The sequence below is a fragment of the Clarias gariepinus genome, chromosome 15 (genome assembly GCF_024256425.1).
Source record: "Clarias gariepinus isolate MV-2021 ecotype Netherlands chromosome 15, CGAR_prim_01v2, whole genome shotgun sequence".
Lineage (NCBI taxonomy): Eukaryota > Metazoa > Chordata > Actinopteri > Siluriformes > Clariidae > Clarias > Clarias gariepinus.
In genome coordinates, this window is record NC_071114.1 from 13,043,790 (window position 1) to 13,062,215 (window position 18,426).

Genomic DNA, 18,426 nt, shown 5'->3' on the forward strand with positions numbered 1-18,426 from the left:
TAGTGTTGCTCCTGAAAGCCCGGCCATTTTCGTGCCCGTGGCGCCCGCCCTCGAATGGCTGTGGTATTACCAGGATTCAGACCTGTTCTATAGGAGATCACCTAAAATACAGTTTTTATTCATGTTGTAGCCAGGCTTAGCTACTAAACCTTTCATCCAAAGTGAAGAACAACTCTTGAAAAGGAAACCTAATTACAATTTCATTTTATTAACTGAAACGATGTGGAAAAGCTCATCAGTATTCCAAAAGTCTGCAGTTTACCCGAGTCCTGACCTCCCGCTCTAATTCTGTCCACAAAAACTGTGAATGGGAATTGGATGCAGTGCAGCCTCAGGCTTTAACACCAGAGGACAATCACATTAGCAGGCCAGTCATTGCCGTCATTTCAGCCAAAGTCGATCAATCTGACCCATTACAGCAGGGTGAAGGACAGACTACGAGCTAAAGTGTGCCTTTTAGAGGGCCATTAGAGAGTAGACACCACTGATTACTGCATTTTGCTTAGACATTCAGCAATATACAGTCTGTACTACCGCTATAAATGACTCTTGGCTTGCAGCTCTTTTAAATTACATGATCTTAATATAATTATAATGTCTACAAGAGCTCTTGATACTGAAAGGATGAGGATAAAACGTTCTGACTAACAGCAATTCGTATATAATGGGATGGGTACTGTAGCATACAGTATATAGAATACAGTGTCAGGGTTCATTTGTGGTTTCTTTAGTGGCCTGTGGGAATTAGCATTGGTGGGTCAGTGGGTTAGGGCTTGATTACTGATCAGAAGGTTGGAGGTTTGAGCCCTATTTGCACCAACCTGCCACTGTTGGGCCCTTGAGCAAGGCCCTTAACCCTCTCTGTACCAGTGGGTATTAACATGGCTGATCTCATTATACATCTGAGCAATTGAGGGTTAAGGGCTCAAGGGCCCAACAGGGACAACTTGGTGGCCATAGGATTTGAACTGGGACCTTCCGAAACGTGGTCCAATGCCTTATGCCGTCACCACTGAGCTACCCCTGACTCATTCACGTTTCTGGCATCAGCGACATGAAATGGCCGAAAGGCTGAAACTGGTACAGGAGGAGGCTGATACTGAATTTTAAGCTAAACATTTGATAATTTTTTTGATAATATCTCATGATCGTCAACATTGTTTGTAATTAAAAAGCTGTTTGGGCATCCGAGTGGCGCGGTGGTAAAGTGCTCCCCCTATCATCCGGAGGTCGCTGGTTTGATTCCCTTTTCGCTTTTTGCAAAATGGTTTAAAATTCAATAATGCAATAAATTTGGCCCTTAATGACCAAGTCTACTTTTATTTGCCTGTTTTTTTTAAATATATAAACTATAACAGAAAAGGGAACAAGAAATGCACATGGGGAAGTGGTAGCTCAACGGATTAAGTTGATTGGGTTACCGATCAGGAGGCTGGAGGTCCAAGCCACAGCTTTACACAGCTTTACACACACATATGGCATTAGGTAATCATCAGTTGTTATTTTAGATCATGAAGCTCAGCAGTTCTGGAATAGTTCTTGCAAGAACAGTATTGTCAAGTGCATTTACAAAACCCATCAAGCACCACGATAAAACTGTCTCGCATGGAGACCTTCCCAGGAAAGCGAGACCAAAACTTACCTGTGCTGCAGAGGAGAAGTTCAGCATCAGAATTAACAGCACCTCAGTTTATAGCTGTTCTGAAGGCTTTACTCAACTGTCCAATGTAACGTCCATACGTAGATAACTGACTATTCCTGTAACGATTCTTTCCAGTAACGCTCCATTGGACAGTGCTTCATGAAAACAGCTGTGCAGAAAGGCATTAGGAAAAGTTCCATACAAGTTTCATTCGTGTCTGAAACGCAGAACTTTGCAGAAATGATATTCACACAAGAGTCTGATGCTTCCCAGTGACCTTATCTTTGGTGTGTAAACAGCCATCTGTTGCCCTTTGAGAGGTGTGTATCAAAAGCTCTACGCTCTTCAGATCCAAACAAACTCTAGGGTGATGAATAACAAAAGATTCAGCATTTACATAATTAATGGGGCTGCGTCCTCGAATGAGCATTTATTCAGTCGTGATCAGAGCCTGATGTTTACAAGGAGCTTCTCGGTTTAATTGTAAGAAAAGTGCTTAATGTCCATCAGCCTTATTGATAGGATTTATTTTAGGACTGCATGTGTAAGAAGAGCTTCTGTAGTTTCAGGCTGCAAAATGCTATGAAAGAAATAACAATAGTCTGTGTGTGTGTGTGTGTGTGTGTATATATATGTGTGTGTGTCTGGTTTCTCTGTAAACAGAGCAGTGGAGAGCCGAGAGGCCGCTGTTCTTTATCTAAATGAACAAACACTTGTTGACTCAGCAGACTGCACCCCGGCGTGCCTCCATCGCGCAAAGGCCAAGTTGATGCCGTACGCAGCTGGGCATGCTCCCGCCGGACCGACTTTCTCTCACTAACACTCACACATGCACTAACCTATTATCAGGAAATTACTCACACAGGAAGTGGTGTTGATTGTGCCACACACTCCCTAGCTTGCATGTGCTGGAGTGCCGTCACATCTCGCTGAACAATTATATCGGAATGAATGGAGGCATGACTGTTAACGTTATCACACACTCACCATGTAGAGCCCTGACGTTTAGCATTGTGTGTCCAAAAAGCAAAAAATAAAAATGATGTACACCAATCAGCCATATAACGTTAACAGTAAACTGGTGACAGGATCATGGCGGCCCAATGGCTGTGAGGTGCAAAGGCTCAGCCTGTCTGGTTACAGACCACAGAAAAGCTGATGGAGCACAACTCGCTGAAAGAACTTGATGCTGGCTATGATGGAACACTCAGTGCATCACTGCTTGCTGTTCATATGGCCTCCAAATTCCCCGGATCTCAATCCGATTAAGCTTCCATGGGATGTACGGAAGAAATAAGTCCAAGGAGGCATCACCTTGCACAACTTATGCTGCTAATATCCGAACCTGCTGATAATGTCCTTGTGCCAGATGCCTGGTGCCACTTTCAGAGGTCATGTGGAGTCATGGGCTGGGCTGTTGGCATAAGAGGAACCTACACAATACGGGGCGTAATGTTCTAATGGTTTCATCCGATGTCGATGTTGGGTGGCTTCACCCAATATTTTATTTAAATGGAAATTCTGCTCTTAATTAAAATATAAATATGTTAATAATTCTTCTTTTTTTTTTTTTTTATTCTGCTCCTATCCCTTAAAATTTCCAACTTCCAGTTAGTTTAAGAATCAATAAATCAATCAATATGTAAAATGGAACTCTGTAAAACAAGTTCACAGTTGAAAATGCAGCTTGTTGTGTCACCAAGACAAATGTGAAATAATCCACAAATGTGAAATAAAACCTTCAAAATGTCACAATTATTTATTTTTATCTGTTTATGTACAAATTAAATCGTACAACACCAAGCGGCTTTTATAAGAAACAAATCAAAAACGCTTGGACCAATCAGAATGAAGAGTTCCTTAAACAACAACTAAACAATCATTTAATATGCAAAATATATTACTGGAAAAAAATCTATAAAATGAAATTATACTTACATTTGTCTTATTATTATCATTTTTGGTCTTTAGAGTTCAAGATCCAAGATCGCAGAGGTTTTTTTTTTTTTATCTTGAATACAAACACTGATCTACAACACATCCAGATGTTTATCTTTCTTCTTTTGTGTTAGTCGCCATGGTTATAACGGTTCTGTAAAACCGTATTTTTATTTTTTTGTTTTTTTATTCCTGATCCTTGAGGCATTTTTAACTTATCTCATCCTTCATTAAAGAAGTCTCTTCAATCGCAGTTTACCTGCTCTTCATGATATATCCTGGACTTATTACTAAATTAGAGAAAACATCTGGAGATTTAATTGAGATCTTGCACTGTGTAACGACCAAAAATCTTAAACTATGAAAACAATTCGTCTATTGGTACCTTTGTAGCAGATGGTTGTTTTAACCATTTTTAAACGGACAAGTCTTAAATCCTCCAACAAGAAAATATAGAAACTTTAAGGGCCGATTCACATGAATGTAAGTTGAAATAGCTACATGATACACTCAATCAAAAAAAGACAACCTTCAAATGTAATTCATTTCATCAATAATTAATTACATGTTTTTGTTCAACAACCTAGTTTGACATTTAAACAATTACGTTCGTCCCTACTTCATAGCTACGGGATCTTCTAACTTACTGACTCACGAGACATCAGTATCAGGACAGAACATGACAGTGGCTCAATATCTATCACTCAGTGTTTCTGGACTGTCTTGACTTATGACCCTATTTTCTCTGACCCTCTGACAGTGTTGTGGTCGAGCTAATTGTACAACGGCACATTAAACCTCCTAGATAGCTTCCGTGATGCCTGAGGAAGTTATTGACCCAGAAAGAGCAGCGTGTGCTGTGCACTGATCAGCCATTACAGTTAATCCATATTTCTCCATCACTGACTGCGAGCGAATGCGGTTAGAACTCAGGAAAATTGCGGAAGTAAACGAACTCTGAGTTCCCAAGTGAAACTGAACAATGGTTCGCAAATCTCCTTTCATGTCTGTCCACATACATTCACATGACTATCTGGGCGTGTCCTTGTCAGACTGACATGCTAATTACAGACACATCAAACAGATTATGATTTGTTTCTCATTTAATCAGCTATTGTGCAGCATCAGCACGCATCCTTCCATACCAGGTGGAACTAACTAACGGCGACTGGCAGAGCTGGCGACCCACAGTTAGTATAATTAACAGGGATGAAAGTAGTTTTAAAGTCTTACTGGTACTATGTAGACAAAATGAGGAGAATAAACCATGGAGGTGATGGACAGTCCTGTAAATCTCACGAGAGTCTCTTTATATTTCCACCTATTCTGCTTTAAAATACTTTCCAGGTTAAATCCCAAATACTGTTAAATGGAAAGCTAGTGCACAAGGGTGAACAATCCCTTGTTCCACACACCAAATAGTGCCCTTGATTAGGGGTTAGAGAGGGATTTGGGATTCAGCCTTGTGTTAGAATCAAGTTAGCATTAATTACGTTATGCATAAAAAAAATAACATGGCAGCAAATCGGAATGACTCACACATGACAAAGTCTTGTGTATGATGGCATAACGTTATCAGATGTGGTTTCTGAAAGTTGAAATATTTTACTCAAATGGAAATTCGGCTCTTAATTGAAATATGTTAATAATGAATTTGTTCAGTGTATGCGCTGTTTTATCCTGCTCCGATACATTAAAATTTTCAACTTCAAAATAAATTTAAGAAAGACACTTTATTTTGTTCATCAATTAATATTTAATAAGAAACGTCTGTTAAACAAATTCACAGTTAAAAATGCATCGTGTAACACTTGGAGTGTTACAAAGTGCTCACACTGGAGACTCCGTCCACAAATGTCAAATAAAACCCTCAGAATGTCACAAAAAAATTTTATCTTTGTATGTCCATATATATATATATATAGTTTAACATTGCAGTGCTGTTATTCCCTATATAAGCACTTGTGGAATACCTCTCGTCCAATCAGATTACTCGGTCGGAACTAGCTGCTCTATAATCTGGTACGACACACTGGTGTTGTAGTTCCTATGTACTGCATTAAATACCCAAATAAACACCAAAAAGCAACTCCAACGTTCACCTATTGGAATTTTCTTACTTTTTTAAAAATTTTATTAAATGATTTTTATTTATTTAATTGAATTACACTATTGTATACTGATATACACATAATATTCAGTAAAAATAAATGTGACTAAGTGGGTTGTTCGAGCACGTCTCATGTATTTGAGGGAACTGAAAAATTCGAACGGCGAAAGGAGAAATCACTAAAAGACAGTCAGACTTACTCTCACATAAATCACCCACATAAAGAGGAAGTGTTTTCTTCAATATCCACACAACACAGGCATACACTGCAGTGTACACCAACCCTCTTTCATGTAACATAAAAGCCCAAGCACTCCTAGACTTTTAACTAGCATGAAAGTAAAAGGAATGCAGCACAACTCTGATGCTTTTACAATACGGTTACATTAAAAGAATGATAGATATATAAAAATTCAATAAAAAAAACCCACAGATGTGATCATTCCTTTCTGATCCAGCTGTTTATTGTCGAAGTGCTCTCTTTACATGACTTCTTTACTCCCTCTCCCTTTCTCTAGTGGAATTCTGAGATAAAAGCCAGGGACTCTCCCTGCCTACACACACACACACACACACACACACACATACATACATACATACGCACACACACACAAACAGCTGGTGGGGAGATCCAGAGGAAATGGCTCCACTGAGCTCTTTCCTGCAGAGGAAACAGTTCATGTGGAAACCAGGACGCATGTTTCTCCCACCTGCGCTCTCAGCTCACTCCTGATACACAAACAGAGCGATACGCCATCTGTACGACGTGATCCGAGATGTTTAAAATACCACAGACTATTTTGAACCTATAATCCGAGGGCTGGTAATAGAACACGTGCGGGATATTTCCTTTGCTTTTGGACAAAACACATGATGTGATGTGAATGCGCTGGATAAAAGAAGGCATTCAGAGGTATTTTTTTCCTTCGGTTGAGGCTAACCAAAACCGTTCTGAATCATGCGAATTTTCCCCCATTTCACCATGTACCCAGTGGTATTCCCCGAGTAGCATACAGCATAAACATCTCCAGAGCCAGTGGTATGGTTTCCGTGGTTTTCAACTTCAGCGCCCTAGATTGACGTGACACGTGAAAATAAGGATCGATCAGGAGAATGGCTTTAAAAGCGATATAAACAATGCACGATAGCATGGGGGTTAAATAAATGATGCAGAAATAGATCTTCCCATCCTTGTTTCTAGATGCAGAAGTCTCTCAAGCCAAGTCTCTCAGGAAGACAGAAAGGTCTAACTAGGACGGCAGTGTGCGGTGATGCTAAGCCAAAAATACACACACTACCAGGCAAAAGTCTGGACATACCTTTTAATTTTTTATTCTTTTTTATTTCTGATTATTATTTCACACTACATTGTTAAACCATGCAGAGCTGAAAGACATCCAACAGAAGAACACTGGATATTGAGATGTATCTGCTGCTCATGCTCTGTAAAGTCTTCATAACGGCTCTAATCTAAGGTGATGTTAGTTGGTGATTTCTGAGACTGGGAACTCTAAATGAACTTCTCCTCTGCAGCAGGGGTAGGGTTTCGGTCGTTTTCCTGGGATGGTCATCATGAGAGCCGGTTTCATCATGGTGCTGGATGGGTTTGACCAAACATGTTCTTGTCTTTGTTACTTAATTACTTACAGAGGTGAGTAATAACGAGTTACATTTACTCCGTTGCATTTACTTGAGTAACTTTTTGAAAGAAAGTGACTTCTGTGAGTAGAATTACTGCACCATACTTTTCCTTAAGTACGGTAGATTTGTGAAGATGATCACTACTCTTACTCCGCTACAATCGGCTACACTCGACTCGTTACTTTCCTAACCAGTTGTTCTACACATGCAGCTGGTGGATCTACCGCCTGCCTGTTTCACCAATCAGACGCAGCAACAATAATCACGTGACTCCGTTTGACCAATCAGGTCTTCAGCCGGGAATATTGCGGAACGCCCATAAATCCTTGCTGTTAAATAATAGTGGGATCTTGTGGTTAGTGTACAATGTTTGTGTGATTATATGTTAACTTTAATTGTACATATGTTACTTTAACAGTCTATGAATATATAAGCATTTATCTATTTCAGTACAGAATTAATCGCCAACACACGTGTTATGCATCCCAAAAAATATGATATACTGTGTGTATATACATAATAATATATAATTATTATAATTTCTAAGAAAATCAATAAATCGAACATTACAATCGAAACAGTTCCTCAGTACTTGAGTATCTTTTCACTGTATACTTTTTTACTCTTACTTGAGTTATATTTGGGATCTTTCTTCTTCTACTTAAGTGATATTATTTTGAAGTACAGCTACTCTTACTTGAGGTTCTTTTTTTTGGCTACTCTACCCGCCTCTGATTACTTAATGCATTAAGTGTTATTTTCCAAAGTTTCGAAATCTCCAGTATTGCTGTAGAATGCCTAAAACAGCTCCACACTTGTGTCCGGTACTATATTTGTTTAGTTCACATCTGCTTTCCAGTGTCCTTCTGTGTCTTTGACAGATGTTGTGTATGATAAAGATCTGAAGATGCCAGGGATGACAGCAGAGGTTGGAATGTAACATGTTTACAACAGCAGAGGATTACACAGCCACAGGATTTTCAATGCACTCGGGCCCTGTGTGTGTGTGTGTGTGTGTGTGTGTGGTTGAACAGAGGACGGTGCTCAAAAGGAGGACGACTGAAATAATCAGGCTGACACGAAAAAAGCGAGGAGAATCATTGGAGTGAATAAATGAATCTGAATCCGAATGATGAAAAAAGATTTTTAATCAAAATATTCAACAATGATTTCTCATGCTTTGGTGAATGTTTGAAAAGACGTCCAATCTGAAGAATATGACGTGTTCAAACAGCAAGACAGCTACATGCACATGGCCGTGCTCTCTGGGTGTGAGAGGTGGAACACACACACACACACACACACACACACACACACACACACGCACACACGCACACACACACACTCTCTCTCCCCTGACAATCAGAATGATGATAAGCAATCGCCGGCGTCTGCGAGCTCATGTATGAGGAACAGGGTAGAGTAGATAGATAGAGCTTTACCTCTTGGTGTGATACAGCATGAGCATCTGTTCAAAAAGATCTATGTGCATTAGAAGAAGCCTTTGTGTCAGCTGTCGCATGGGGTCCAGGAGAGTGTGTGAACAGAACCGAGAGGCAAACGACCAGACTGAGCTGACATGGAGGAAATAAAGTAATGTCATTGATCTCCATAATTGATGTTAATCATGCTAATGAGCATCGGGGTCAGTCTGCTTTACCAAGAATTATTCAACTTCCAACTTAATGCAACAAAAAAAAATTCCAATTTCTGTTTAACAAATCTGCCTTCTCTCAAACCAGGGATAGTGTTCAAAAGGGTGGAAACGAAGCTGCGTCCTACACTGGCTACAAACAAGTGTAGGGTCAAATTATTCAAATGACTCAATTATATCATATATCGAGCAAAGAATACAACTAAGGACATTTACTAAGATTTACAACACTTAGTGAAGTTGCATCTTAAAAAAAAAACAACAGGAGAAATCCCAGCTATGTTTAATAGGAAAAGTAAGAGCACTTCCTCACACACACACACACACACACACACACACACAGTGACGAGAACGTGAGCAACAGGATTGGGACTAAACAGCTGTCCGACCATAAGGAAACCACTTGTTGGTGAGACTAATCAGCACAACGGCTTCAGTTTGAGTTAGGAAGCATAAAGATTGGACTTTAGAGGAATGCAAGAAGGTCATGTGATCATGATGAGTTCAGATTGAGCGTTTTCCAGAGCGATGGACGCGTGGCGACTGAACAAACCTCTGGAAGCAGTGTTATAATCTGGTGGCGCGTCAGTAGGCTCAGCAACGTGATGCGGCAATAAAATGAAAGAATACTAATGCACGTACTGAATGACCAGGATATCACATACAGTATATGGAGGTTTTTTTTATTTTCTGATGGCTCTGGGTTGATGACGAATCACTTTCACACGAATCCTGTTTTTTTGGCCAGGCGAACAGGAAAACAATATTAATACACACATTTTCTGGAAAAACAGACCCCAGAGCTGTCCAGTAAATAATATCACACTTCTATCTGTCTGCTAAACATGTTATGATGAATGATCGAAATTCTCGTAGCCATGGTGGATAATGTCCTCCATACGGTGCTACTGAAACTGAGACCGGCCTCGGCTTTACACGACGCGCTGTTTGTTTCCTGGCTTCTTCATTCTTCAACACTTGGAACTCAGTTTTAAGATATATTGATCCTCTTCATAATACATCTGGGTTTAAAGCTGAAATGCAGGGGAATTAAAAGCTCCAGTCATGCGGTGCGAAATCAATCATCCAGTAACTAATCTTGGCTCCATCGCGGATAAGAGCTTCCTATTAAGACGTTACGTTATAGGGGTTTGTTCTTCATCTGTACAGTAGATTGATTTCCAAAGAGAATAACTAACACATTTTTCTACATCCGCTTCCCTACAGAACAAAAAAAAACCCTGTTTACTCAGAACAAACTCGAGGATACAGTGTAGGGATAGTCATTTATGATATGTTCTTATCACGTTAAAGATCATTGTAAATTAAGCTGTGAATCTGTGTGTTTTATGTATAAATCTTTTATATAGAGATAGCTATTATCAGAGGGAAGAGCTTTTGCACTGCATGGGTTTAATCACACTTTGGGAAAGTTACCAGAATTATAGTTTTTTTTTTTTTTCTTTTCGCTCCAGGGAACGATAAAACTACAAAAGAAATCCTTCTCTCATCATAAAAAGTTTATTATTAAGGTGTAACAGTCATTTTGGATTTCTGTTTTATATAGTCACATATTTATTATCTTACATCAGTGACTGCCCTTAGCTCGAGTTCTGAGTGAACGTTCTTTTCTGAGCACAGAGAAACGTGATGAAATGACAGTCTGGGGTAAACACACACGTAGAACACTAGGGGATTCCCTCGACGTACTGTAGTAACCGCACTCCCAGTGTTGTGCTTGTCTTTGGATAAAACTTGGAAAATTAATCTTGGAAAATGGTTCTCTGAATAGAGATTAAAAGGTCATCAGTATATACAGTAATTATGATTTATACGTACTAGGGATGGAAGTCACCAGTCACCCAATAGGATATTATCAGCATGTCTCAGTGCCGATTCGATGATTCAATATGATGATTAGACCATTCGATATTACCTTTTTTTCCATTTTGTTACAATTTTAAGACACTTTTACTAAGCAGTACGTATCGCTGTCATCCGCCATAATTATTATTTCCAAACAAACTTAGCAAATAATAACTATGTGTTTCTGTTGCACCACTCTGAGGCTCTTGTACTCAGCACAGAATCAGTTGTGATACTGTATGTCCAACATTCACATTTAGGTATTTGGCAGACACCTTTATCCAGAGCGACTTACTGTACATTTTTATCTCATTATACATTTGAGCAGTTGAGTGTGAAGGGCCCCAACAGGGACAACTTTGTGATCATGGGATTTGAACCCAGGACCTTCTGAACCATAGTCCAATGGCTTAACCACTGAGTTCCTCCTAATTTTCCAGGTAGGATGAAAAAAACAAACAAACATGGACGCCTCTATGAAAGCATGTCATGAGTTTGCTGTGTCAGAGCCCATCAAGTTCATAAAAATCTAAGTTCAATTTGCAACTTCACCTCAACCTCAGCACTGATGAAGCTTAAATCCCCACAAAAATCTTTTCCCCATTACTAACACACTCGTTTAGTAGTTTGGGGGAAACAAAAACAGCCGCAATCAGCAATGAGCGTGAAACGGAAAATCCAGAAATCTTCAGAATTGAAGGTCTGGTGTTTGGGAACCTTTTGGTTTCCAGATAAGGTTCTTGGTAAATACCAAGCCAATGGGAAAAGTCCCTGTGAGTCACACCAGTGAAAGTTAGTTTCATGAAACGTCGCTAAGAGTCTGTATGAATCCTACGAAGATCCCCATTAGTTTCATGTCCTTTCATAAGTTGAAATATTTAATCCATGTACAATTGCACATCTAAGAAAAGCCTGAAACCCAACATTATGACACTAGATTGTTGCTGCATTTCAAACGCATTGTATCGAGACACAAACGAATCCCTAGAAGTTGGCCGTGGCCCTGAACTCTGACTCGAGCAGGATGGGAGCGTGGCTGCGCTGAGCTCATACGCTACACCCGAATGCTGTCAGTCTTGCGCTTGAACAGCTGCGTGAAGTAAACCTGGAAACATCCAGCATATCGATACTCACATATACATTACACACTACAGGACACACACCTGAGCGCCGATTCCCTTTTAATTATGGGAACACTATGCAAGCGAGAGCCACATATTGTTCTCAGGCCCAGTTAAGACCCCTCTGCCCCAGGCTCTGACACCATGAGAGCAGGCCGGAAAAGACTGACACATGCTTCTGATTTAAAGGAGTATTTTTCACCATTCCACCCATGCCTGTTGAGGCCAGCGACACAGCAGAGCTATAACAGATCCTCATGCGCTTCTCATATTACAATAGCCAAAACCCAGCCCAAAACCAGAGGTCTAATGATGCACTTCTAAAGCAACCAGACTAATCTGGTTTCGGAAGGTTGTAAATGGTTTGCTAAAAAAAAATTTTTTCTTTTTTTTAATAACATTACTATGACTGTTTAACTCCATTTGCAGTTGTGGCCACTTTAATCCTGGTATTTATGCACTTGACTTTAGTGTCAGTGAAATAAAACAGAGCTCATGACAGTTCCATCATTTAAAGAAAGCATTAGTAACCCCTATTAGAAAGGTTTATAAAATGCAGGTTTCAATCTGCCCCCCGATAATGGAAGTTACTTTGCTGTGCTTCATCCCAACTGTAAAAAAACACTTAGCGCAAAAAAAAATAAAAATACATATTCATCTTCCCATTAATGTAGGATCATGAGCAGGTACGGATCAGTGACAGCTGCAGAGAAGTGTGAAGTGATTGTCATTAAAGAATTAAAGCAAGCTTTTGGAATCATTAACGAGGATGTAGGTGCCGTTTTTGCATTCAAGAAGAATTCGATTAGCAGCAATACTCATCAGCCCAGGTAATGGAAACGTTTGTCCTTTGTGATTTGGATGAAAACCAGGAATCGGTTCCTGGAACTCATTTTGGGGTGTAAAAAACGGCACAGCGGCGATTCAGCGATCTCTCCGTCTCATTTAATTTAATTTCATACAATACCTGACAGGTGGGGAAGATGACAATCTGCTGACGCTGACAAGGAAATCCAAGCCTTAATCACGGGATCACGTAAGCCCGTTCAGCCCTGTGGTAAAGATGATGTCTCGTATAACGTTGGTCTGAGCTAATAGTATAGTGCAGCTCCGTTTAGAAACACAAAGCAGTCAGTCAGACACACTAAAGATCAACCCGCATCTCAAAGGTTAAGAGTCTGACTGCAAGGCAATGCCTGGCGACATAACAAGCAGCAACATGTTTTGAACAAGATGTGCTGGTTCATTCATCATTTATTCAATAACCACTGTATCCTGGTCAGGGCTGCAGCTGATCCAAAGCATGGCCCGAAGCCAAGAGCATGAGGAAATTCAATTAAATAACCGGAATTCTCGATCCAGTTATGATTTTGTACGTAAATTGCCAAGAATATACTATTTTATTTTTATTCCTTCATCGTCTATACCGCTTATCCTGTGTACAGGGGGTCGCGAGGGGCCTGGAGCCTATCCCAGGAGGGCACAAGGGGGGGAACACACTATGACAATTACCTTTGGACTGTGGGATGAAACCCACCAAGGGTGGAGGAAACGAGCCAAGCACCGGGAGAACATGCAACTCCATGCACACAGACCCGAGGTAGGAATCGAACCCTCAACCCTGGAGGTGCAAGGCCTCTCATTTATTTTCGAATTTCTAAACATCAAAATAACATAACATTTGCTTCTTCCCTTAGGACTAAAAAAAAAGGTAATAAAACATGCAGTACTGACATTGACTGGCATTAAGTGGAATTCGAATTTTCATTTTAGGTACAAGATAGTGTGCCAAGATTAAACAGTCTATTTGAGTTACAGTACGTGCACATGTTTTTTTTCCCCTTTCTTTCAATTTTTCTTTCATTTCAGACACCTAACCACTGCAGGGCCAAGTTACTCACTGTAGCACAGTGCCAGCTTCTAGTAGTTTCACAGTACTGAATTATAATTGGTGCATTATATGCTATAAGGTTACCTTCTTTCGAAAGGAAATTCTTTGGAATAGCTTTGGTCATTTGCATAAAACAGTTGTTGTGATGTGCTCTTTCCTCTTCACCTGCACCCACGAGACAACAGTGTTATTGATTTCTGTAAAATTGGTGAGCCGGGTCATGACACACAACCAGAGCGATGCATAGGCTGATGACCAGGCAAAAAAAAAAAAAAAAAAAACAGTACCGAATTGCTCCCTTGATGCTCTTTAATCCGAAACACTACCTCACCACTAGATAGCCACTCAAACACAACAGAAGAAAAGTAGTCCATTTGGGAGTGTTAAAAATGAGGGAAGGACAACAACGTCACCTGGTCAAACAGTGACAGCCCATGAAAGCCTTCAACACAAGACAGTGACAATGCAGAAGCTACAGAGGAACCCTTAGATAAGGACTTGAAAACCGACATCTCTTAAATGCCTAATGGGCCAGCAGACCATTTCCCCAGGCAACATTACTTCATCAAAAAATAACGGCTGTACACGGCTTCCCAAACCAATTAACGTCCAATGAAACGGCATGAATAATTGACGTGCTATTTGCTAGCTAAGGTGATCCAGGCAACCTGTTTAATTACCGGGAGCCCTGATCTATTACTGGCTCTGTCCGCAAAGTGTTTTCTTTCTTCCGGCTGAGAATGATGAGGTGCCGAGGTTAACGCTACGTCTGGCAACGTGATAGATGATTAAATCAGAAAACAACAAACAATAGAGACGCTTTGGGGTCTATACGTCTTATCTTTATATTCCTTCGTCCATATGGATCCTGGGAGACCACATGACAGACGATGCACCTAGTGAGAAATAACATGTCAATCGTTCGACGAGGCCTTAAAGACAAGTATAAGACGTACAGTTCTGGCATTTTTTTAACCGAAGGATCATTCAGCTGGTGCATCAATAGAACAACACTAGATAATCAGTGAGCTTGAGGTGCTCAAGCCAGAAAGAATTCGTCCCCGGTTCTTACACTTGCTCCACAGTGACACATCTGGGACAAGCTAACAAATGTGTCCCCTGAGCCCAAGGACATCCCAGTGGAACCCAACACTGTGCCAGGGTGCCCTTATAGCTGTTCGAAGCCAACTCTGCTGTACAGCATGGCCAAAAACAACAATAAGGTGACAGCTGGGTTAGAGCTCTAAACGTGGCTGGCAGCTACCATGTCTCCACTTGATACCAAACGCTGCACCGCATGAGTCTTCAGCACTCATGTAATGAGCTTTTTCGAGCTCTGTCGAGATGACATGCATTCCAGCGTTCCATGCGAGTTAACTTCGCTTACTCTGACGGATAAATCACTTGGGGGTGTGACGTGGGTGACTTGGCGCGGTACGGTTCTCCGAGTGTATACAGATAGCATCTGAGGAGCACGGTTCACCTCACTTGGCAAACAGTGTACCAACGACACAGCAGATAAGAGCAGAATCGGTTTTCAAACGTTCGCTAGGCGCAGAGTGCTCAGCTGTCCCCATTCCAGCTATTCCTGAGTATAAAGTGTCTCTTATTTCTGAGAATCTGCCCTTTGTGGCCCTCCCACATTTTCTCTGACGGTCTGTGCATGCCATGTGAAAGTGTGCGCAAATGACTTGTGGTTGCGGCCCACACGGCAACATCCGTCTAGATGCAACATTTCTAACCAACAGAGGATGCACGAGTGCATTGTTTAGGTACGCTCAGTGCTGTGAGACGCCTGGAGTGCTGTGAGAACTGATTTATGAGGAGACAACCGATGTGGGGATTTTTTTTTTTATTATTTTATGGAAGAAGAAAGTGGGAGTGTATCAGAACATAGTTGGCTGGTTCAGGCAGACTGAAAAAAAAATGACATCTGCAACCAATAATCAAAAACCTCTGGCCTACTATTACAAGACACACACTAACTCAGTGATGGGGTTATGACCATGTAATGCAGGCTTTATAAGGACTTTATGGGTGTTTCTCCACTTTCACTCATTGTCTATACTGCTTTATCATGTGTCCAGAGCTAAGAGTGGATCTAGGGCACGAGGTGGGGTACATCCTAGACGGGGTGCAAATCCATCACTCACACACTATGGAACGGCATGTCTTTGGGCGGTGGGAGGAAACCGGAGTACCTGGAGGAAACCCAACAACATGCAAACTCCATGCACACAGACCTGAGGGAATCGAACCCTCAACCCTGGAGGACCACTACACCACCCTTGTTTCTCCACTAGTTGCATTTTATCTTATCTGCTGATTACAACTAAGTCAATACTCTATTATTATCAGTAATAACTACCATCTCAAAGTGACTGAAATGCTTTGGTGTTAATTAAGATTAACAACTGAAACGTAGTCAAGCAACTTAGCTAATCTAAGCTACATTAGGCTCATTAGCTCATTTTTGCCTGTCTTCACATCTCGTTCTGCGATTAAACACGATTTTGTCAAGTCGTTTCCTGGTGTGATTGTTAAACTGAGCGAATAATGGGGCACAAAAATGTCTGGAAACGACACGAATCCGTTATCAGGAGCTGGTCTCAGTGAGACTCCTGTAAAGGGCGACGGCACGCCGAATATAGGTCACACACACACACACACACACAGCCGGTCAAACACTGAGTTGGTCTCCCAACTAACCGTGCACCATGAAACATGACTGAAACACAGTCGGAGTCTGAAACACACGTTGTATAAAAGTTAAGTTTAGTTTGTATTCCGGACAAAAGGCGCGAGCGGGTCAGGCGGAGCGGCTGCTTCTGGCGCGAGCCGATAATAAACACACACTCAGGGATAAAATGCATCGCGAAATGAGCAGCAATTCTATTAAATCCCATGCAATTACATCTGTTTTTCTTCGCATTGAATAACAGCATTAGATAACGGAAGATTACAGATTGGACGACGTTACTTGAGTCAAACTGGGTCTGTACTCTCTCTCTCTCCAACACACACACACACATACATACATACATACATACATACATGCGAACAAGAGCCAAGCCTGCAAATGATTTCAGTTTTGCATGCACACTATTTCAAAAATAATGCCTTGTTTGGAATCACGCCCCCGAGACAATAGACGGGCTCCGGTACCTCGGCACGCAGCTCGGAGAGGATCGGTCGATCTCCCATGTAGCAAAAAGGTTCATAGGAACAGGAACAGGACCCGAAGAGCCCGAGGCTGCTGCAGCTCCTCCAGCTCCGGGCATGACTCCGGGAGCAGCGAGCCCGACCCCCGGAGCGAGACCACCGACACCGACACCGACGCCTCCCGTGCCTGGATTCATGAAGGCGGCCCGGACCCCTCCTCTCTCTATGGCCGCCGCCATCATCGCCTCTCCCGGCTCGCGGCTCGAGCTGTGTCCGGCCTGTCTCTGTCTCCCTCACACAGGGATCGCTTATCTGTCTCACGCTCGCTTTCTAACCCCCTGGTCGAGGCTCATCTCGGACACAGATTCACACTGATTATCTTTGCCGACTCTCAGAGGCGGAGCTTCATTCCAGAGGAAAAACCTGGTTTCTAACGTGGCCGCTAGGGGGAGTCACACTGATTCATTCGCGTTAAAACAAAAAAGCCATGCGTTCCCAAACCTGGACGTGTAGGAACTCAGCTAACCCACCCACTTCCTCTCATTCCATCATCAGCTCTCATGGGCTGGTCATGATGTGAGTCAGATACATCACGGAAACTGTAAAATGTGCAGTTTAGGAGCATTCTTTATGCTGCTGATATTCGAAAGAGACACGCATAGGAGGGCAGAGCAGAATACAAATACACTATACTGTAGGGACACAAGTATTCAGCCAAAGCTGGTAATTATTAAGCTTAGTGGCTAGCACTGCTTCTTGCATCCCCAGGGTCAGGGTTTGAATCGCGCCTTAGGTCATGCAGTGCATGGCGTTTGCATGTTCTCCCTATGCTCGGTGGGTTTCCTCCGGATGCTCTGGTTTCCTCCCACAATCCAACAACATGCTGATTAGGAAAATTGCTATTCCCAAATTGCCTATAGTGTAATATGTGTGTGCCCTGCGATGGATTGGCACCCCGTCTATGCTATGCTCTTAAACTTCTGGCAATAGTTTGAGGAAGGCCCTTTTCTATTCCAACATAACTGTGTCCCTGTGGACTATAAAGTCATGGTTTGATGAGTATGGTGTGAAAAAACGTGACTGGCCACACAGAGGCTTGACGTCAACGTTTGGGATGAACTGGAATGGAGCTTGCAAGGCATGCATTGCTGGTTTGGTGAAATACTTGTGTGCATATAGTGCATGTTGTATAGCATTTAGGGTGCTATACTCCTTATCATTTAACCTCTAGAGGGTAGTGTTTCCAACCTACAGATCCAGGGTTCCCATCTTGGTTCTGAGTTTAGGTTATTGTCTGTGTGGCGTTTCTGAAGGCATACATGAATGGGTTTAACAATGCAGGATTGAGATTTCCACAAATTTATGGGGTGTCAGAAAACATCTTTCCACCCCTCGCTCTTT

At 41.6% G+C, this 18,426-nt stretch overlaps 1 protein-coding gene across 2 annotated transcripts in view; it reads right to left on the bottom strand.

The window, feature by feature from the left end:
* Positions 1 to 17,395, bottom strand: part of si:ch211-126j24.1 (phosphofurin acidic cluster sorting protein 2) — a 74,228-nt gene extending 56,833 nt beyond the window's left edge. For both annotated transcript variants that reach the window (XM_053513313.1, XM_053513312.1), the window contains exon 1: positions 17,029 to 17,395. In XM_053513313.1, the coding sequence (XP_053369288.1) occupies positions 17,029 to 17,267 (239 nt within the window). In that variant the 5' untranslated portion in view covers positions 17,268 to 17,395. The remainder of the gene's footprint in view (positions 1 to 17,028) is intronic.
* Positions 17,396 to 18,426: the final 1,031 nt, after the last annotated feature.